This window comes from Kogia breviceps, chromosome 18 (genome assembly GCF_026419965.1).
Source record: "Kogia breviceps isolate mKogBre1 chromosome 18, mKogBre1 haplotype 1, whole genome shotgun sequence".
Classification (NCBI taxonomy): Eukaryota; Metazoa; Chordata; class Mammalia; order Artiodactyla; family Physeteridae; genus Kogia; species Kogia breviceps.
In genome coordinates, this window is record NC_081327.1 from 3,163,080 (window position 1) to 3,183,926 (window position 20,847).

At 54.8% G+C, this 20,847-nt stretch overlaps 2 protein-coding genes across 2 annotated transcripts; both read left to right on the forward strand.

Moving 5' to 3' along the window:
- Positions 1-642: 642 nt before the first annotated feature.
- Positions 643-2,927, forward strand: TMEM86B (transmembrane protein 86B). The gene is made up of 3 exons (XM_059044261.2): positions 643-940; positions 1,266-1,509; positions 2,188-2,927. The coding sequence occupies exons 1-3, from the start codon at positions 890-892 to the stop codon at positions 2,568-2,570; spliced, it is 678 nt and encodes a 225-aa protein (XP_058900244.1). The 5' UTR covers positions 643-889; the 3' UTR covers positions 2,571-2,927.
- A 1,591-nt stretch (positions 2,928-4,518) lies between these two features.
- On the forward strand, positions 4,519-20,176 carry PTPRH (protein tyrosine phosphatase receptor type H). The gene is given in 18 exon segments (XM_067019599.1): positions 4,519-4,570; positions 8,762-8,894; positions 8,896-9,014; positions 10,757-10,835; positions 10,952-10,999; positions 12,264-12,322; positions 13,222-13,285; positions 16,522-16,642; positions 17,166-17,276; positions 17,470-17,560; positions 17,831-17,907; positions 18,005-18,139; positions 18,505-18,524; positions 18,526-18,607; positions 18,813-18,934; positions 18,936-18,968; positions 19,808-19,943; positions 20,051-20,176. Coding segments are annotated over 18 exon segments (1,608 nt in total).
- Positions 20,177-20,847: the final 671 nt, after the last annotated feature.

Below are 20,847 nucleotides of genomic sequence, written 5' to 3' on the forward strand. Positions count from 1 at the left end.
TGGAGCGTGGAACTAGGGCCTGCGACCTCCACGCTCTGCCGTGGGGAAACTTGTGCCCGGACCGCTCAGCGTTTCCCGGAGGAGCAGAGCGCTGCCCGGCCTCACATGGGTCTTGGTCCCAGCGAGCCGTCCCCCGTGCACACGTGCAGGCTCCGGGAGGAGTGGTGAGCGGCTCCTAACCGGGCGCCTTCCCAGCGTCCCCTCACCTGCCCAGCGTGTTGCAGAAGCCGTGTCCCCTGAGCCCTTTCCCCTTGGCGGAGCAGTGGTGGTTGGGGGCAGCCAACCAAACCAGACAGGCGGGCGCCCGGCGGGTCCGTGTCTTCCAAGGGAAAGGTCAAGAACATACCAGGTGCGCTGCTGGACATGTGCGGGAAGCCTTCCCTGGAGCTGAGGGCTCACACGGCCTCCTGGCTCGGCTCCTTCCTGTTGGGTCAGCAGGCGTTTGTGGTGGGGACTCCTGAGGGAGGGCCAGGGCCGAGGCCGGCAGGGAGGAGGGAGTCTCCCGCCCTTCCCTGGGCTCTGGCCCCTGCCCTGTTCCCCGGCCCATGGAGGGGAGGGCACTGAAATTCTTCCTCCTGTGCCCTTCTGACCTGCCAGGCGCAGCACGATGGGAGGGGCATTGGCAGCCGTGGCACCCTAGGCAGGAGAGGCAGCCGGGGGCAGGGGGCTGTGGAGGAGGAGAGACCCCTGGGTCCAAGTGGGCACCTTATCAGCGGGTGCCAGGCAGGGCCATCCCCAGGGTGGGGGCAGCATCTCCCTGGGCCCTGTTATCAGTCCCAGAGTCCACAGGACACTCCTCGGGTTAACGTGTAACCACACGTCATCCCCTCCACCCCCAAAGCCACCGGTGCCCACATTGCAGGCCACTTCGGGTGGGTCACACGTTGACATGGACACCCGGGAAGAGGGGCTGCCTGGAAAACCTCGCTTTCCAGCTGAAGTGAGAGCCACGGAGTGTGGGGTGGAAGCTGGGCCTGGGCTCCTGGGAACCACGTGACCTGGAAGGATTGCGGGGCTGGGTTCTGTGGGGTTGGACGTCCTGGTCCGTGTGCAGCTGCCCCCCTGCCCTGGACAGCATGGCTGGCGTCCCTGGGTGGGGGTGGGATGGAAAACCTGACTCCCAACTCCCGGTCGGGTGGGGCCTGAACCCCAAGGGCTGGGAACTGGCTGAGACCAAGGCCAGGAGGGTTCTGGAGCCTGGTCCCAGGGCCTGGGGGCTGGGCTGAGTTCCAGTGGCTCAGCGGCTCCTTTGTCCCCCGAAGCAGCCGCATGTGGGCAGGTGGCTGAGCCCGTTCTTCCTCACCTGTGCTGTCTACTTTCTCCTCTGGAGCCCTGAGAACCAGCCGTCCTGGGTCGGCGCCCTGATCAAGTGCCTGCCCATCCTCTACCTGGTGGCGTTCCTGTGGACCGTGTACCCAGGCGGGGGCTACAGCTTGCTCCTGCAGGGGGCCCTTCTGTGCTCAGCTGTGGGGGACTCCTGCCTCGTCTGGCCTGAGGCCTTCCTCCATGGTGAGAGGGGCTGTGTTGTGTTGTCCTTTCTGGACCCCGGCTGGGGGTGGGGGGTGCAGGGGTGCAGGGGGCGACTCCCCAACAGAGCGCCTGCCGCGTACCTGAGCCAGTTGGTGTGTAAAGGCGCTGGGAAAGGGACGGCGGTGAGGGAGACATTCCCAAACCTTGGCCCCCGAGGAGCTCTCCTTCCATGAGGGCGCGGGCAGCATTACCTGAGGCCGTGTGAGTGTCCAAGGGTCGCTCACAGTCCTGAGTACGCTGGTCAAGGACAGCCTCGCCGAGAAGGTGAAGTCTTGAAGCGGGTGCGGGGTACCAGGCAGGTGCCCTTCCAGGGAAGGCCCTTCCAGGCAGAGGGGCAGCAAGTGCAGAAGCCCTGGGGTGGGTGTGCGTGCTGGGTGAAGCCGCTAGGGGCTGAGCAAGATGGGGTGTCCGTCAGTGGACAGTTCTGAGCAGAGTAAGGATGGAACGCAGTGCGCGTTTTTAGGTCATTCTGGCGCCAAGAGCGGGAGGAAAGAGGACCAGCAAGGAGGCCAGCATTGTAATCCTGGCGGATGGGGTGGTGTGGCCAGGGCGGGAGCTGGTGCCCGGGGACGGCCCTTTTCCTCGGGATCTGAGGGCAACGAGGCGACGCCGGGAAGCAGGGGTCTCAGCAGGCGCACCCACCCCTGTCTCCTCCAGGCATGGCTGCCTTCGCTGTGGCCCACCTGCTCTACCTCTGGGCCTTTGGCCTCACTCCCCTGAAGCCTAGCCTCCTGCTGCCTATTCTCCTGGCTTTCATCCCATATTATGGCCTCCTGCTTTGGTACCTCCCGCCTGACATGGTCCTGCCCCTGACAGCTTACTCCCTGGTCCTGGCCGCTATGCTGTGGCGTGCCTTGGCCAGGGGCGGGAGTCCCAGCTGGGGCGCCCTGCTCTTCACGCTTTCAGATGCCGTGCTGGCCTGGGACATCTTCGTCCATCCCCTGCCCCATGCCCGCCTGGTGGTCATGACCACCTATTATGCTGCCCAGATCCTCATCGCCCTGTCGGCCTTCCAGAGCCCCAGGCTCAAGTCCAACTGACTAGGGCTGAGGCAGGCAGATGTCCACCCCCTCCTCCATCAAGGACCTGGGCCCCCAAGACCAATGAGGCCAGAGGAACACCCTTGGGGGTGAGAGCCAGTCCCCCAGACTCCCATCTGCCAGTGCCAGTCGATCTGGAGACACACAACTGTTTCTGGAATTCCGAATCCACCGCCAAGTTCCCACTGCCTTCCCCTGGTTCTGATTCCAGATTCCAGGCCCCTCAACCAGACCCACGTTGGGCCCTCCCCGGCCCCCTGCCTGCTTCTGTAAACCCACATGGTCTCCGTGTGTGCCTGCCCCTTCCCTCTGGCCCTGATCGGTTTTTCTGTTGCCTAAGTAAAGTGGGTGTTGAAATGGTGACATCTCCATTATTGGGGGAGGGGTGGGAAGGGAGGGGTGATCCCCATAACAGCAACTGGTTCATTTTCCTTCCACCCCCCAAAAAATTTACCATTTTAACCACTTTTAAGTGTATGATTTAGTGATGCTAAGTACATTTCACAGTGTTGTGCATTGAACACTTGCTGTGAGATCTACCCTCAGAACATGTTTTGACGTGTACAATGCAGTGTTGTTAACTATACCCACAGCAGACTCCCTGTGGACCAGTCCTGGTGCCCAGGACTTAGGGGATATGGAATAACCGACCGCCCCCCACCCCGGGCCCTTTGACGGTGGTGGGGGATGCATTATCCTCATTGTACAGATGAGGATTTCACAGATTGGAGGCCAGGAGGAGACTGTTCGGCCAATGTATTAGTTTCCTGGGGCTGCTGTCACAAATTACCCTAAACTGGGTGGCTTAACACAACAGATTTAGTCTCTCACAGTTCTGGAGGCCAAAAGTCCAAAATCTTGGTGTTGGTAGGGGTGCCCTCCCTCCAAAGCTCTAGGGGAGGGTCCTTCCTGCCTCTTCCAGCTCCTGGTGGCCCCAGCCACGTTCACATGGTATTCTCCCTCTGTGAGTCTGTCCTTTCCTGAGGACACCAGTTGTTGGATTTAGGGCCCACCCTAAATCCAGGATGATCTCATCTCAAGATCCCTAATTACATTTCCAAAGACCCTGTTCCTAACTAACATCACATCCATAGGTGCTGGGGCTTAGGACTTGGGCATATCTCTTTGGGGGCCGCAGTTCACCTGACAACAGTCACATACGATACCAGGAGAGGAGAGGGTTGAGGAGATGAGGAAACTCAAGAAGAGACTTGGAGGAAGGGATGGGTAGCAACATGGTGGGGATAGAGCACTAAAGAAGAAAGAACCTGAGGATGGCCCTTGTCCTGGCTGTGACCTTGGCAGCCCACACTGCCCCTCTCTGGGCCTCAGGTTCTACATGTGAGGACAGAGAGCAGTCAGAGCTGCTCTCCAAAAACCCTGCTCAATTTCTACAGACATGATGTGCTTTTAGGGACGCTTACAGCAGAAAGGAGACTTCTACATCCGTGATGTGATTTTTTTAGGGACTTTCATAGCAGAGGGGAGACTTCTGCATCCATGATGTGATTTTTAGGGACTCTTATAGCAGAGAGGAGACTTGCTGCATCCATGATGTACTTTGGGGGACTCTTACAGCAGAGAGAAAATTTCTACATTCATGATGTGATTTTTAGAGACTCTTACAGCAGAGAGAGGACTTCTACAAACATGATATGCTTTTAGGGATTCTTATAGCAGAGAGGGAACATACACCCATGATGTGGTTTTTTAGGGACTCATATCAGAGAGGAGACTTCATCCATGATGTGTTTTTAGGGACCCCCGGAGCCCACCCTTGGTTTCTAGTCCCTGCCTCACCTTCAGGCCAGGATCCCCACTCACCATAGAGGAAGGCCTCAGGCCAGAGGAGGCAGGTGTTCTGGGTGGGGGTGTCCTGCTCTTCACAATCGCAGATGCCACGTTGGCCTGGGATGCCTTCCTTCCGCCCCACACCCCCTTGGTGGTCATGACCACCTCTGACACTGCCGAGGTCCTCATCACCCTGTCAGCCGTTAAGGGTGGGAGACTCATGACAGACTGACTGGGGGGCGAATGAAGTGAGCACCCTCTCCCCTCCTAAAGGGCCCCCCAGAGCAACCTTCCGCCCCAGGGAAACGTGCGAAAGGAGCAAAATTTCCAGCCTCCATCTGTCTAAAGCCCATACTCTGTTTTTTTTAATTGAGGTATAGTTGATATAAAACATTGTGTACCTTTTTTTTTTTTTTTTTTTTAAAGAATGGCCTTTTAAAACTATTTATTTATTTATTTATGGCTGTGTTGGATCTTCGTTTCTGTGCGAGGGCTTTCTCTAGTTGTGGCGAGCGGGAGCCACGCTTCATCGCGGTGCGTGGGCCTCTCACTATCGCGGCTTCTCCCTTTGCGGAGCACGGGCTCCAGACGCGCAGGCTCAGTAGTTGTGGCTCACGGGCCCAGCCGCTCCGCGGCACGTGCGATCCTCCCGGACCGGGGCACGAACCCGCGTCCCCCGCATTGGCAGGCGGACACCCAACCACTGCGCCACCAGGGAAGCCCAACGTCTTTATTGGAGTATACAGGTGAGTCTTTCTGAGATAAAAAGTTATGTCTGGTAATAGGTGTCTTCCTGCCATAGGCCTCCTAATCTGAATTATTTTGAGCAATTAAGGGAGAGGCAAAGAGCTTTCCCTGAGTCTTCAGGGTCTTCACTGCTTTCAGCTCGACACAATCCACATGACAAAATGGCAAATTTGGGGGAGACAGATTCCACTCCCCTCACTTCTCTTCAAGCAATCCTTCCAGTGGCTTAGAAACTTTTTTTTTTTTTTTGCGGTACGCGGGCCTCTCACTGTTGCGGCCTCTGCCGCAACAGTTAAGAATCCAGGCGGGGCTTCCCTGGTGGCGCAGTGGTTGAGAGTCCGCCTGCCGATGCAGGGGACGCGGGTTCGTGCCCCGGTCCGGGAAGATCCCACATGCCGCGGAGCGACTAAGCCCGTGAGCCATGGCCGCTGGGCCTGTGCGTCCGGAGCCTGTGCTCCGCAACGGGAGAGGCCACAACACTGAGAGGCCCGCGTACCGCAAAAAAAAAAAAAGAATCCAGGCGGATTCTTAACCACTGCGCCACCAGGGAAGCCCTAACATTGTGTGCCTTTAAGGTGTACTGGTGTTGATTTGATACATTGATATGTCACAATGATTACCCCGGTAATGTTAGCTAACATCTCTATGGCATCACATGACCATTTTTTTTTTGTGGTGGGACCAATTAAGATCTAGTCTTTTAGCAACTTTGAAGTTTATGATACGGCATTGTTGTCTGTTATCACTATACTGTGGCCATGTTCTGTTTGAAGGCATTTACATCCAATTCCTGAAAACAATGTCAAGATCGCAGCTTTATTGAGATACTCTTCTTATACCACCAACTGCCCACTCAAAGTGTGCATGTGATTTTTAGTATTTTCACAGTTCTGCAGCTATCACCAACAGTCAAGCTTAGAGCATTTTCATCACCCCCAGAAGAGACCCCGTGCCTTTTACAAATCACCCATCCCCTCCAGCCCAAGGAAACCACTAGCATAATTCACTTTTTTTTTTTTTTTTTGCTGCGCGGTGTGGCTTGCAGGATCCCCAACCAGGGATTGAAGCCGTGCCCTCGGCAGTGAAAGTGCAGCGTCCTAACCACTGGACTGCAAGAGAATTCCCCATAATTTTTTTTTTTTTTTTTTTTTTTTTTTTTTTGTGTGTGTGTGTGGTACGCGGGCCTCTCACCGCTGTGGCCTCTCCCGCTGCAGAGCACAGGCTCCGGACGCGCAGGCTCAGCGGCCATGGCTCACGGGCCCAGCCGCTCCGCGGCACGTGGGATCCTCCCGGACCGGGGTTCGAACCCACGTCCCCTGCATCGGCAGGCGGACTCTCGACCACTGCGCCACCAGGGAAGCCCCCCATAATTCATCTTTAAATGTTTGTGTTTCCAATCATTTGGGTTGTTTTCAGTGTTTTTTTTTCTTTTTTCTTCTAATTTTTTCTTAATTGAAGTATAGTTGATTTACAATGTGTTAATTTCTCCTGTACAGCAAAGTGATGCAGTTATACATATATATACATTCTTTTTTTAATATTCTTTTTCATTATGGTTTATCCTAGGATACTGAATATAGTTCTCCAGGGACTTCCCTGGCAGTCCAGTGGTTAAGACTCCTCACTTACAATGCAGGGGGCGTGAGTTCGATCCCTGGTTGGGGAACTAAGATCCCCCATGCCCTGTGATGCAGCCAAATAACAAAAACAGAGACAAAAAAAACGTCAAATATAGTTCTCTGTGCTACACAATAGGACCTTGTTATTTATCCTTCCGTGTTTCACGATGATAAACAATTACGACTCTGCACTCAGTTCAGTGTGGGGCTTGCTCCCCACACCAGCAAGCCAATCTCCAACACCAGCTGGGCGTCCTACAAGTCAGCTCAGTTCTGGCATTATCCCACAGGTTAAGGACTCAGTCCTGCAAGACTGCCACCTTTTACCCACCACCCCCACTTCAGATTCCAATCACAAGCCCAGGTTGTTAACCTGTGCTTCTGACCAACTGGCTATAAATCAGAGGTTCCCAAGACCCCCCTCCTCGGGTTGGATTAATTTGCTAGAGCAGCTCACAGAACTCAGAGAAACGTTTTGCTTACTAGATCACTGGTTTATTACAGGATGTAACTCAGGAACAGCCAGATGGAAGAAACACAGGCACAGGGCAAGGTGTGGGGAGAGGGCCCAGAGCTTCCATGCCCTATCCAGAAAGTGTTCCTCTCCCCGATCTCCACGTGTTCACCAACCCCGCAGGCTAACTATAGATTGAGACCAGGCTGGGACCGGGTGGCCTGACCCCTACTTCAAGGCCACTTCCTCCAGTCCCATTTCCACCTGGTGCTCTGGCCCCACAGAAATCCCTCCAGATTGCCCCCAGCCCTCTCCTCCCTCTTAGCCCTGACGTGGGCCCTCCCCTCTGCCTGTGATGACTTCCCAACTCAGCTCTTCACTTGACCAAACCCTGCTCTTGTACAAAGACTCAGCCCCAATGTCACCTCCCACTAAGAGACAGATGCTTCCTCAGTGCCCTCACCGCTGCAGCCCACTTCATGTAACTCTGCAGTGACCTTCCCAGTCTGCCTCCTCACCACAGTGTAAGCTTGGCCAGGGCTGGAAGAGGCTGTTTGCCCTTGGAGTCCCCGGTGCTGGTCGAGCCTGTGGTCCTGCCTGCAGGAAGCCATAGGTGTTGGGTAAACACCTGCAGGCAGGCAGGGAGTTGCTTCAAGATGGTGAATGAACACGGCTTCAGTTCTTGAACCACACAGGAGAGGAAAGCGCGGAGCAGAGAGACTGATGTCCACTGAGCAGCAAAAACAGTGAGAAACTCCTGGGAGGATGGAAGGGGATTGTGAGCTGGTGGTGGAGGGGTGGACCGGGTTGACAGCTGGAGTGGGCGAGAAAGAGGATAGCCACGCAGTCTGTAAAAGGAGAGTTTGGCCCCTCCTGGGGGCAGGCCCCACAGAACTGAAAACATACAGTGTTTTCGTACATACAACATACAACTGAAAACGTACAATTCAGGCAACATTATTTTTAACAGCCAAAAAGGTGGAAACCCAAATGTCCATCAGCTGGTGAATGGAGAAACACACTGTCATCTATCCATAGAGTGGAATATTATTCAGCCACGAAGAGGAATGGAATATGGACTTTGGACGATTAGCATTGTGTTCATCAACGGTAACGTGTACATTTTGGGGATGTTGACAATGGGGGAGGTTATGCATGATGGGGGCAGAGGGTGTATGGGAAATCCCTGTACCTTCCGCTCAGTTTGGCTGTGAACCTAAAAGTGCTGGTGAAAATAACTATGTCATGGTCCAGCAAACGTTTCCTGTAAAGGTCCAGGTAGTAACTTAGACCTGGGAGCAATGAAGGTGAGTGGACTCAAAATCCCATCAGGCCATGGGGTCATGACTTCATGAGCTGCAGTGACACAGAGAGTCCAAGTGCTCATGGGAGTTGTAGTTTAAGGGGGGCATGTCTATTTGGGGACAACAGATAAGGAGGGACCTTCGAAGAGGTATTTTGATTTGGGGGAAGGAAGGGATAAGCTGTTTCTCAGAGAACTGGCCTTACTGGTGAGGAGTGGGGAGTTGGAAAGCCCCCCTGGATGGAGCCTACTGATTCCTCTTGTCCCCTCCACGCAGCCCCGGAGCCCGTCACCATCACCACCTGTATCAGCGCCTCGGGGGGCCACGGAGCCATCCTCACCTAGTCCTGCCCCCTGGGAGGCTATGAGGCCTTTGAGTTGGAGGTGGGCAGGCAGCGGGACTCCAGGACAGTTCCTCGTGTGGGTGTCGGGACTCAGGCCGGCTCAGTCCTGCTTAGCCACCATCACGACCGTCTGGGATGCAATGAGGGCCCAGTCTGCCTCCGTGACCTGCCACACCGAGAGCACAGGTGAGCAGAGCCCCACAGGGACAGAGAGCTATTGATACAATGACATTCTCTCCAGACCCCTTCACGCCCTGTTGTGAGACAGTCTCACCAACCCATGGAGTCCTTTTTGTTTGTGTTTTTGTTTTTTTGTTTTTTTTGTGTGTGTGTGATATGCGGGCCTCTCACTGTCGCGGCCTCTCCCGTTGCGGAGCACAGGCTCCGGACGCGCAGGCGCAGCGGCCACGGCTCACGGGGCCCAGCCGCTCCGCGGCACGTGGGATCCTCCCGGACCGGGGCACGAACCCGTGTCCCCTGCATCGGCAGGCGGATTCTCAACCACTGCGCCACCAGGGAAACCCTTGTTTGTGTTTTATTTCCTGCTTTCTTTAAACAGCTCTATTGAGTTGTAATTCCTATAACATTACAACAGTTCACCCATTGAAAGTGTACAGCTCACTGGCTTCTAGTGTATTTGCAGTATTTGCAACCATTATTACCATCAATTTTAGAATATTTTCATTAACCCATAGAGAAAAGTCATCTCCTTAAGCCATCACCCCCAAATTTCCCCCAATCCCCCACCAACCAGCCCTTGGCAATCTCTAATCTACTTCTGTCTCTATAGATTTGCCTCTTTTAGAGCTTTCCTAAAAATACAATCACACAATATGCAGTCCTTTTGACTGGCTTCTCTCACTTGTTATAACGTTTTTAAGGTTCATCCACTGTTCTAGTGTGTATCAGTGCTTCATTACTTTTTATTGCCAAAATAAGATTTCATTGTGTGGATAGACCACATTTTGTTTATCCATCTGTTTGATGGATCTGTTGGGCCATTTCTACTTGTTGGCTATTTATGAGTAACGCTCTGAACATCGGTGTGCATGTTTCCATGTGGACGCATGTCTTCATTTTTCTTGGGTGTTTACCCAGCGGTGGACTTGTTAGATCATATGGTAAGTCCGTGTCTAATCTTTTGAAGAACTGCCAAATTTTTTTCCAACATGGCCGCACCATTTTTCACCCAGCAGTGGGGTATTTGAAGAAGTTTGAACCTCACACTCAGGAAATCTTTGATCACGTACCATTGACCGTGGTCATGGGCCTCCCTGGGCCCTGTCAGCCATTCCCTAGGAATGAAAGCCTCTTATGTGATGGGGTCTCTGATCTGGAGACCCTGGAGTTTGGTGTACTGATAAATGGACGCTCTTCCAAACTGGGCTCAGTGGGTCCCACTGACCAGGATTCTCTGGTTTAGCAAGAAGGGTCTCTTGAGGAGACAGGTCCCCTTGGATCCTGGACCGGATCACTCTTTATGATGGGGAGGGGTGGCTGCCCTGGGCATTGTAAGATGTCGAGCAGCATCCCCGGCCTCCACCCACTAGAGGCCAGTGGCACCACCCTCGCAGCTGCAACAAGCAGAAGTGTCTCCAGACATTGCCCGATGTCACCTGGAGGGCAAAATCGCCCTCTCTGAGAATGACTAGTCTAGGCCAAATCGGGGAAGAGTCACTCTCTAACAACCAGATCCCTTGAGAAAGTGGTGCCGTTGGATCAGGCTCCTCGGGAAGTGAGGACCTAAGGGGAGGAGGTTGGGTGGGAGGTAGGGCTCTGTCCAGAAGCTTTCTCCTTTCCCTTCTCTGCCCTAGAGTCGACCCTCCAGACCCTCTGATCACAGTCTGGGTGAGGACAGATGTAGGGGACATGGGACAGCGGCAGAGCAGACCTAGGCTCTCACAACCCTCCACGCCTCCTTCCCCCAGGGGCCATCGTGGGAGCCATGGTCGGTCCCCTTCTGTTTCTCATCCTGGTGGGCCTGCTGGTTTTCTTCCTGAAGAGGAGGTGAGGCTCAGCGCAGGGCTCATCGGGCGCCGGGAGGGAGGGGGCCTGGGGAAAGATGGGGATCTGTGGTTCTGGCCTCACTCCCCAAGCCTTTCATCCCCGTGTCCTTTTCCCAGGCATAAGAAGAGTGAGAAGAAACCAGCACCCAGGGATCTGGCGTTCAGGTGAGTGGGTTTGGGGAGCATCCAAAAGACTCACTGTCAGGCCAAATCCGGCTGGTCACTGTATAGGTCAGAGGGCAGGGCCAGGGAACCCACCCACAGCAGCCTCAGGTCCCCACTGCAGCAGGGGTCGCAATGCCTTCACCGCTGCCCACTCCCTACGCAGCCTGGGCCGGAGGCTGTGGAATCTCTTTCCGTCTCAGTTCTGGGACTTGCACTCATTTATCCAAAAAGACATTCACTGAACCCCTGTTAAGTGTCAGGCACTGTTCTAGGTGCCGAGGAAACTGGCTGAAACAAAGATTCCTGCCCTTGTGGAGCTTACGTTCTAGCACAAGCAGCCATTAATAAACAAGATGATCGGGAATCCCCTGGCGGTCCAGTTGTTAGGACTCCATGCTTCCACTGCAGGGGGCGTGGGTTCAATCCCAGGTCGGGGAACTAAGATCCTGCAAGCCGCGCAGTGCGGCCAAAACAAACAGAAAACAAAACCAAGATGATAAAGAACGTGATGCTTACTTGGAGACAAATAAAGCAAGAGGTGGAGGCAGGAAGGGCGGAGGAATATTTTAAATAGAGTGTCCAGGAGAAGCCTCACTAAAAAGATGACTGAGGGCTTCCCTGGTGGCGCAGTGGTTGAGAGTCCGCCTGCCGATGCAGGGGACGCGGGTTCGTGCCCCGGTCCGGGAGGATCCCACGTGCCGCGGAGCGGCTGGGCCCGTGAGCCGTGGCCGCTGCGCCTGCGCGTCCGGAGCCTGTGCTCCGCAACGGGAGGGGCCGCAACAGTGAGAGGCCCGCGTACCGCAAAAAAAAAAAAAAAAAAAAGATGACTGACTTTCTGAAGCAAGTGAGGGCAAGAGCTCTGTGCCCATCTGGGGAAAAGGCATTCCAGGCAGAGGGACCAGCAAGTGCGATGGCCCCGAGGCCGGCACAGGCTTGGCGTGTTTGGAGAACATAGTGTGTCTCTGAGGCTGAGCAGAGTGGGCGGGGCGGGGCGGGGCGGGGGCGGGGCCGGGGCGGGGCGGGGCGGGGGCGGGGCGGGGCGGGGCGGGGCGGGGGCGGGGCGGCGGGTAGGAACGAGGTCGGAGAGTTACCAGGTGGGATCAGATCTGGTTGGGTGCTTTGGTTTTATCCTGAGATGGGAGTGTTTGGAGGTTTTCAGTAGATCTGTGACACGGCCTCGCATTTTTATGAAGCAGAGGCAAAAGTAGGGAAGCAAAGGAAGACGTCTGTATATAATCCAGATGTCTGTTACGTCTTGGAGCAGGAAACCGTTCGAGGGAATCAGGTTGGAGATGCCGTCTGAGTGTTTGAAGAGCAGACCTGGTTAAAGAATGGTTGTATGGCGTGGGCTTCAGAGCGGGCTCAAGCGTGAACCCAGGGAATTCGGCCTGAGCCCCAGGTAGGCTGGAGTGGCCATTACTTGAGAAGGAATGACCGTGCGGGGTGCAGGTTTGGGGGAAAGGATCAGGAGCTCAGCGGTGGACACACAGATTTGGGGATGCTTGTCAGACATGTGAGTGGAGACAGTGCTAAACAGGCTGTTGGATACAGCGTTCCGTGGTTCAGAAAAACGTGTGTGCAAACGTCTTCATCGCTCTCAGTCCCCTTTACGTTGGGTCAGTCGTCATCAAACCTCTATGTCAGAACGATCCCCAGGGATCAATAGAGGAGAGATAGGCCAGGGAGTTAAGGAATGTTGCGAAACCAGCTGAGACGGCCTGGGTGCAGAAGAAAGAGGCACAAACTGAGGGCGTGGCCATCAGAGGCAGGGGCATGAGGGAGAGTAAGTAGATGGTGTCCAGTTTCTCCTTCGCCGTAGACTCTGTCCCGGCCAGCGTCCCGCCCCACTCACCCTGTGACCTCTGCCCTCCTCACCCTGTGTCCATCATATGGCAGCTGCAACAGATGACTGCACACCATGGGATTCCAAGTCTGACCCCACCTGTGTGCTGAGCTCCTTGCCCTCCTCAACCTCAGCGTGCGTGTTTGTATGTCCCAGCGATGACCCTCGAGGACACACAGGTGGAGATTCCAGGAGGCAGGTGGGAAAACAGCTCTGAAGCTCGGGACGGGGAGACGTAGGGACGGGCAACGGAGATGGAAAAATCACAGCCGAGTGGATGGAAAGCGAAGCTCAGGAAGTGGACAAACCCCATAGGAAGAGTGTGTCCGGGGAGAAAGGGGGGCTTGAGGATGGACTCCCGGGGATGCCCACCTTTTAGGACGGGCAGAGGGCCAGGGGCCCACCAAGGAGACGGAGAAGCAGCAGCCGGAGAGGCGGAGATGGTGCAAACCAGGAGAGTGTGTTCAGGAAGAGGGTGGATCCTGAAGAAAGGAAAGGAAGGCGCGGTCAAAGGTGCTAAATGCTCTGAGCGCTCACGTGAAGGATGGACTGAGAGGTGGCCTTTGGAATTGGTGATGAGGAGGCAAATAAGACAGGGGACTTTGAAATAAGTCCTTGTTCCCCTGTAGTCGTGGTGTAGACACCAGGCCATGCTGAAGGGGGGGAAGGAAGCAGAGAAAACCGGTCAGTGTGAGAAGTTTGAACGTGAAGGTGTGTTTTCATAGGCCTTGTTATTTAGGTGTCATAAGGCCAATGGATCCAGAGACAGACACCACTGAAGGATAGTTCATTACAATCACAGATCCCAAGAGAGGGATTACATGTCGCACCAAGCAAGGCCACGCAGAGAAGCACCAGGGTCAGCTGGGAGGTCGGGAAACATCTGAGGAAGAGGCTTTATTGTGGTTTCTGCAGGAAGAAGTGGGCGATCCAAGGCAAACGGGTTTAGTTTGAATCATTTCAGTGGACTCGGATGCACAGGGCCTGTCCCCTGTTCCTGGCGGGGAGTCCAGCAGATGGATCCTGAAGCGGGAGGTGGCGAGGGTGTGGATTTAATCAGCTTCTCGAGAAGGAGAACTGGGAAATCCCTGGCGGTCCAGTGGTTAAGATTCCAGGCTTTCACTTCTAGGCCCGGGTTCAATCCCTGGTTGGGGATCTCCCACAAGCCATGCAGCGTGGCCAAATGAATAAACAAAAATGTAAAAAAAAAAAAAAACCAAAACCAAAAAAGAAAAAAAAACAATCATGCAAAAAAGAAGAAGGTAAACTGATGAACCTCCAACCAGGGTCTCAAAACTGAGTCAAGACTGTATATATAACATTGTATATATGACACTATACTGCAAGGGGAAGAAGAGAGGCAAAGAACTGGAGCCACAGGAGGTCAAAGGATTCTTTTTTTAATACAGAAGTAAGATTAGCATGTTTACACACAAAAGGGAAAGAGGAGAGGGGAGCGATACAGCAGAGAGGGAAGAACCATGGCTAGAGAGGGCCACAGGGAATTGGGGCCCAGAGAAGGGCAGTGGTCCCAAGTGGGAGAAGAAATACCCTTTCCTTTTTTTGAGTCAAAACAAATTTTGATTGTGGTAGAAAACAGATAACCTCCAAATAACAAATTTACCGTCTCAACCATTTTTAAGTCTGCAGTTCAGTGGCATTGAGTCCATTCACGTTTTGTGCAACCATCACCACCATCCATCCATAGAACTCTTTTTTAAAAAAACTTTATTTATTTATTTATTTTGGTCACAGCCACGTGGCTTGTGGGATCTTAGTTCCCTGACCAGAGATTGAACCCGCACCCTGGGCAGTGAAATCGTGGAGTCCTAACCACTGGACCGCCAGGGCATTCCCCGTAGAACTCTTTTCATCTTGTAAAACTGAAACTCTGTACACATCAAACACGAACTCCCCATTTCCCCCATCTCCCAGCCGCTGGAAACCACCCTTCTACTTCCTGGTTGTATGAATTTGATGACTCCAGGTGCCTCATATAGTTGGAATCGTATTTGTCCTTTTATTTGTCTTCTTGTGACTGGCTCATTTCACTCAGCGTAATGCCCTCCAGTTTCATTCACGTTGTTGTATGTGTCAGAATTTCTTTCCTTCCTTAGGAAGAATAATATTCCATTGTATGGTTAGACCAAATCTTCTTTATCCATTCATCTATCAATGGACACTTGGTTTGCTTCCACTTTTTAGCTACTGTGAATAGTGCTGCTATGAACATGGGTGTACAAATATTTGAGACCTTGCTTTCAATTCTTTTGGATATATACCTACAAATGGAATTGATGAATCAGAAACAAAATCACTAACTTGAAAAGATATCTGCGCTCCCATGGTCATAGCAGCATTACCCACAATAGCCAAGGTATGGAAACAACCTAAGTGTCTATCAATGGATGCATGAATAAAGAAGGTGTAATATAGGGCTTCCCTGGTGGCGCAGTGGTTAAGAATTCTCCTGCCAATGCAGGGGACACGGGTTCGAGCCCTGGTCCAGGAAGATCCCACGTGCCGCGGAGCAACTAAGCCCGTGCGCCACAACTACTGAAGCCCCATGCCTAGAGCCCGTGCTCCGCAACAAGAGAAGCCATTGCAATGAGAAGCCCTCGCACCGCAGCGAAGAGCAGCCTCTGCTCAGTGCAACTAGAGAGAGCCCATGCACAGCAACAAAAGACCCAACGCAGCCAAAATAAATAAATAATTAATTTTTAAAAAGGTGTAATATACATACAGAAGGGAATATTATTCAGCAGTAAAAAAGAATGAAGTAATTCCATTTGTGGCAACATGGGTGGACCTTGAGGGCATTATGCTAAGTGAGGTAAGTCAGACAGAGAAAGACAAATACTGTATGAGATATCACTTACCCAGTAAGTCCCTTACACACAAATGAGTTCCGTTCCAAGACTGCATTCATAAGTCCATCAAGGTTAGCCTAGGTACCCAACTGAACACAACTGGCTCCATAGTCCTGTACTGGAGTAGGTGTATGATACTTTTCACACAAATAATGCATAAAAACAAGCACACCCACACACACGAACGTTTTCAATCTTACAGTACAGTACGTTGAAAAGTACAGTAGTACAGTGCAACAGCTGGCCTCCAGGGGCTGGCAGTGAGTGAACAGGCAAGGAGAGTTACTGACTGCAGGAGGGAGAGGAGGTGGGCGATGGCAGAGCTGAAGGATCCGCAGCCATAGGAGACGGAGGGCGAGCTGCCATTTCACTCACACCGTATGTGACTGGACATGCGAACGCACATTCGCGTCTTTGAAAGTTCACGACCTGAAGGTTCGTAGGTAGGGGACTTCCTGTGTATGGACTCTTAAAAAGAAACTCGCGGGAACTCCCTGGGGGTCCAGTGGTTAGGATTTGGGGCTTTCACTGCCGGGGCCTGGATTCGATCCCTGGTCGGGGAACTAAGATCCCGCAAACTGTGTGGCGTGGCCAAGATTTAAAAATTTAGAAAACCTCGAACTTGTAGATACACGGAACAGACTGGTGGTTAACAGAGGCAGAGGGTGAAATGGGTGACGGTGATCAAAGGCACAGACTTCCAATTACAAGATAAATAAGTCCTGGGGAGGTAAAACAAAGGGAACAAAACACAAAATCCTTTTCTTTTGTCCCAAGCGCCCAAGGTTATGTGCCCCTCTTCCCCACAGTTTCCCGGAGGACATCCTGGCTGAAAACTGCCGGCCACGTCAGCACGAGAAGGACGGCGGCTGCGGCTGTGCTGAGGGCACCAGGTCGGGTGAGAACGGAGGGGGCCGAGCCGAGCCCCATGTGCCCACCGAGGCCTTTCCGCCCCTCTGGGATGGAACAGAAGCAGGCATACATACTTGGCTCATACAGAAATGCTCAGCCATGATCATCCACTTTTTGGACTCACTGAACTCTTACTGTAGTCTTGGTTGGATGGGTTGATCCTAAAGCAACACCTTGGCTTCCCTCTGACCCCTCCTCTCTCGCCTACCTCTCCAGTCCGCATCCTCCCAAATGCCCCCCGGGGATGGTGCACACACGCGTCCTACTTCTTTCTTCCTTTTTTAAAAAAGAAATCGATTTATTTATTTACTTTCGGCTGCGTTGGGTCTTCGTTGCTGCCCGCGGGCATTTTCTAGTTATGGCTCGTGGGCTTAGTCGCTCCGCGGCACGTGGGATCTTCCCAAACCAGGGCTCAAACCTGTGTCCCCTGCATGGGCAGGTGGATTCTTTTTTTTTTTAGCGGTACGCGGGCCTCTCACTGCTGTGGCCTCTCCCGTTGCGGAGCACAGGCTCCGGACGCGCAGGCTCAGCGGCCACGGCTCACGGGCCCAGCCGCTCCGCGGCACGTGGGATCCTCCCGGACCGGGGCGCGAACCCGCGTCCCCCGCATCGGCAGGCGGACTCTCAACCGCTGCGCCACCAGGGGAGCCCGGTAGGTGGATTCGTAACCACTGCGCCACCAGGGAAGTCCTACTTGTCCTGTTTCTGTAGATGCTGCAGAATTCCAGGGTGTAAGGGGTGAGTGGGGTGGCGCTTGGGTAGGCAGAGGGGAGCAACGCGGGTGTCCCTGGGGGAGGGCAGAGAAGGTCCAGCATCTGTGCACCCTCCCCTCACTTCGCCCCCAGCAACCGGCCCTGGAGGACCACGGCCAGTCCCAGACGGTGACCTCAGCTCTGGAGAACAGCGCCAAGAACCGTTACAGAAACGTGCTGCCCTGTGAGTCATGAGCCTCTGCTGACTTCGTTCTCAGCCGTGACTTTGTCAACACCCCAGGCCTGACTCCTGCCCCTTATTCCCCGTGAGGGACAAAGCTCTCGCCCCGCCCCCGTGAGCTGAGACTCCCCAGGCCGGCTCCTCCCGCCCGGGGTCCCTCAGCCCCTCTCCCAGCCCCCCTGGTCCGCGTGCAGCGTGGCGTGTGGGCGTGACCTCTACCCCCGGGTCTCCCACCCTGCCCCCTGCGTCGCTAGTGCCGGCCTCTTGCCCTAGTTGACTGGCCCCGTGTGCCCCTGACGCCCCTCCCTGGGGAGCCGGGCTCCGAGGAGATCGACGCCAGCTGCATCCCTGCAAGGCTGCGGGTGGGAGCCGGGAGGATGCTGAATGAGCCTCGGAAGACGAAGGCCGGGTGAGGCGGGCCGTGGCCTACCTGTTTTCCTCAACCAGGGTCTCTGGAGCCTCCAGGAGCTCATTGCAGCCCAGGGCCCCCTTCTCCACACGGTGGGCGACTTCGGGCGCCTGGCGTAGGGGCAGCGGAGCCCCACACCGCTCGTGCTGGCCGACTGCGTGGAGTCCGCCCAGGCGAGAGGACACCTGGGTCCTGGGTGCTGACCCCTGAGCTCCAGCCCGTGACCCTGCTCCAGACACCGATCCCGGGGTAGACCTTGACCCAGACCTCACTGACTCCCTCCACCACGGCCCCAACCTTCCTGTCTCCCCCAGTCCACCCGTTTGTCCACTTACGGGTGAAGCTGATCTCAAGGACCCTGGGAAAGAAGAGGCCTCCCGGCTGGGGTGAATCTGCGCCTGGCTGCCCATGGGTCCTGCCTTGTCACCAGAGCAGGGGGGGTTCCCCGGCACTGAATACGGGAGCCACCCTGCGGAGGGGCACCAGCGAAGGTGCTCTGGGGCCTCCTGTGCTCTGACCCGCCCCAGTCTTCCCCCAGGTGAAGTGTGAGCGTTACTGGCACCCATGGGCACCTACAAGTGACCCTGGTGGGCGAGGAGGTGATGGAGAACTGCACAGTGTGAAACCTGGAGCTCCGGCGTGTAAGCCCCCACCCCACCCCGTCAGCCCCACCTTGACCCTCAGTTCCTCCCCCACGATATCCCAGGCAGTCCCCTCCCCAGAGCTCCCCGTGAAGTCTAAGCTTCCGCCGCTCCCGCAAGGGCCCACAGTGTACCCCAGGGATGTCCCCACCGGTCAGAAACCAGCCCCCGCGTCCTGAGCTCCCCCCAACTCCCCTCCCTCTAGATGCAAGAGCAGAAGACTTTACCTGTGCGTCGGTTCCACTACGTGACCTGGCCAGACCACGGCGTCCCCCACTCCCCAGACCCCTTGCTGGCCTTCTGGAAGATTCTCCGGCCGTGGCTGGACCGTGGGGGGAGGCCCCCCCATTGTGCACTGCAGGTGAGGACCAGCCAGAGCCCTCTGCCTGTGAGGAAACCGCCCCCTTGGGGCTCAGGAACCAGGGTTCTCTGGGTCCTTAGAGGAGGAACTTCTAGAGGAGGTGGAGGAGACGGGGAGGGGGCGGAGAAGCTGGAGGCAGAAGGCAAGGGGCGGTGATGCAGACCGAGAATGGTGACAAAGGTGAAGAGATGGGAGAGAAAGAAAACGAGGTAAAGGAGGGGGCATGCATGGGGAGAAGGAGGGAGGAGGGGTGAAGAGCAGGAGGGAGAGGCAGCCAAAGGTTTTAAGAAACGTGGAAAACAGCTCCTTGGGGGAACTCCCTGGTGGTCCAGTGGCTAGGACACAGCACGTTCACTGTCGAGGGCCCAGATCCCACGAGCTTCACAGCGCGGCCAAAAAAACTTTTTTTTAATAAAAAATAAAATGGTCATTTTCATGTTTAAAAAACTGTTTTTCATGACAAGCTCGGGAACTCATGTCCCCTTGTGTGAGCCCTGCCTCTGTCACCTACTAGCTGAGTGGCCTGGGACAGCCGACTTCACCTCACTCAGCCTCCACTGCCCCGTATGTAAAATGGGCACGCTCAACTCATGGTTCCTACCTCTTAGGAGCGGTGAAAAAAGCACATAAGGCACCTGGAACAGGGCCTAGCAGATAGAGAGAACACAGAGCATAGTCATTTGTTACCACTTCCTACTTGATTAAGTAACCCCCACTGAACACTGTAGCCTCCAGAATAGTCTCACTGATACCCTGACCCCTGGGCGCCCCAAACACAGGTCCCTCCAGTCAGCTGAGACTCCCCTTCCCCTGGTCTGACCCTTCTTGTCCCCGCCTAGCGCTGGCGTGGGCAGCACGGGCGCCCTCATTGCCCTGGATGCCCTGCTGCGGCAGCTAAAGCGTGAGGGTCTCGTGGGGCCCTTCAGCTACGTGATGGAGAGGTGAGCGAGCCGACCACATGTGGCACAGGCTGAGGTGATGGGGATCCTTGGGCCCAGGGTGGGTGGGGTGCGGTGGGGCCCCGGAGGAGAGCAGGCCGAGGCTCAGTAGCGCACCCTCCACTGCCCGTGCTCTGTCCCCAGGCCCAGAATGTGTTCCTGCACCAGTGCATCCTTAGGTTTCTGCAACAGTCATCCCCAGTGCCCGCTGAGAAGGGGCCCACCTATGAGAACCTGCTTTTCGAGAATGTAGCTCCTACAGGGGCCTAAGCTGTGGGAGGGCTGAGACGCCAGCCCATCTAGACTCAAATTCTGCATCCCTACTTCAGCCCAGATGCCTGGACCCCTGGGACAGCACAGGGCTGGGGTCCCACACCCCTGGACCCTGCAGGAAGAGGGGGCTGGCAGCCTAGATTCCTGCTTTCCGGACGGGGAGAGAGGTAAGGTGGGAGCCCAGATCCTGGATTTCCAGTTCCTTGAAGAAGGAGAGGGATGGGATCTAGGATTTCCTTGTTGTTTCTTGAGGGAGGAAGAGGCTGCAGGGTCTCAAGGAAACAAGCAGAATTCTGAGGAAGAAAGGAAGTAATGAGGGTCCAGAATTCTGGCCACCTAAGGAGCAAGGGCAGGCCGGGCAGGATCCTGCCCATATTTTACTCCAGAAACTAAGTCACCAATCTTCGAGGATCTGAGGTTTCCCTGCACCCCACTGCCTGTGCATATTTTTTCTTTTATCCCATAATTTATTAAATCACTATTCTCCCCAGAGACACTTGCCCCATTGGATTTCTGGGTCTGGAAATAATATTGGGGTGGGTTCCTGATGTTTAGGTACTGAGGCCAACGTCCTAGGGAGGAAACTAGAGGGACTCACAATTTGCACCTGAAAAATGTAGGTTTGGACAGTTGAGTCTCTCCGAGAAGGCTGTGGGTCCAGGGTCTGG

What these genes read in the sequence shown, in the direction of transcription:
- TMEM86B (XM_059044261.2), top strand. Translation starts at nt 890, where the DNA reads ATGGACACCCGGGAAGAGGGGCTGCCTGGAAAACCTCGCTTTCCAGCT. An exon ending in AACCTCGCTTTCCAGCTGAA is followed by an intron (nt 941 to 1,265) that starts GTGAGAGCCACG and finishes CCCCCGAAGCAG; the next exon opens with CCGCATGTGGGCAGGTGGCT. An exon ending in GCCTGAGGCCTTCCTCCATG is followed by an intron (nt 1,510 to 2,187) that starts GTGAGAGGGGCT and finishes TGTCTCCTCCAG; the next exon opens with GCATGGCTGCCTTCGCTGTG.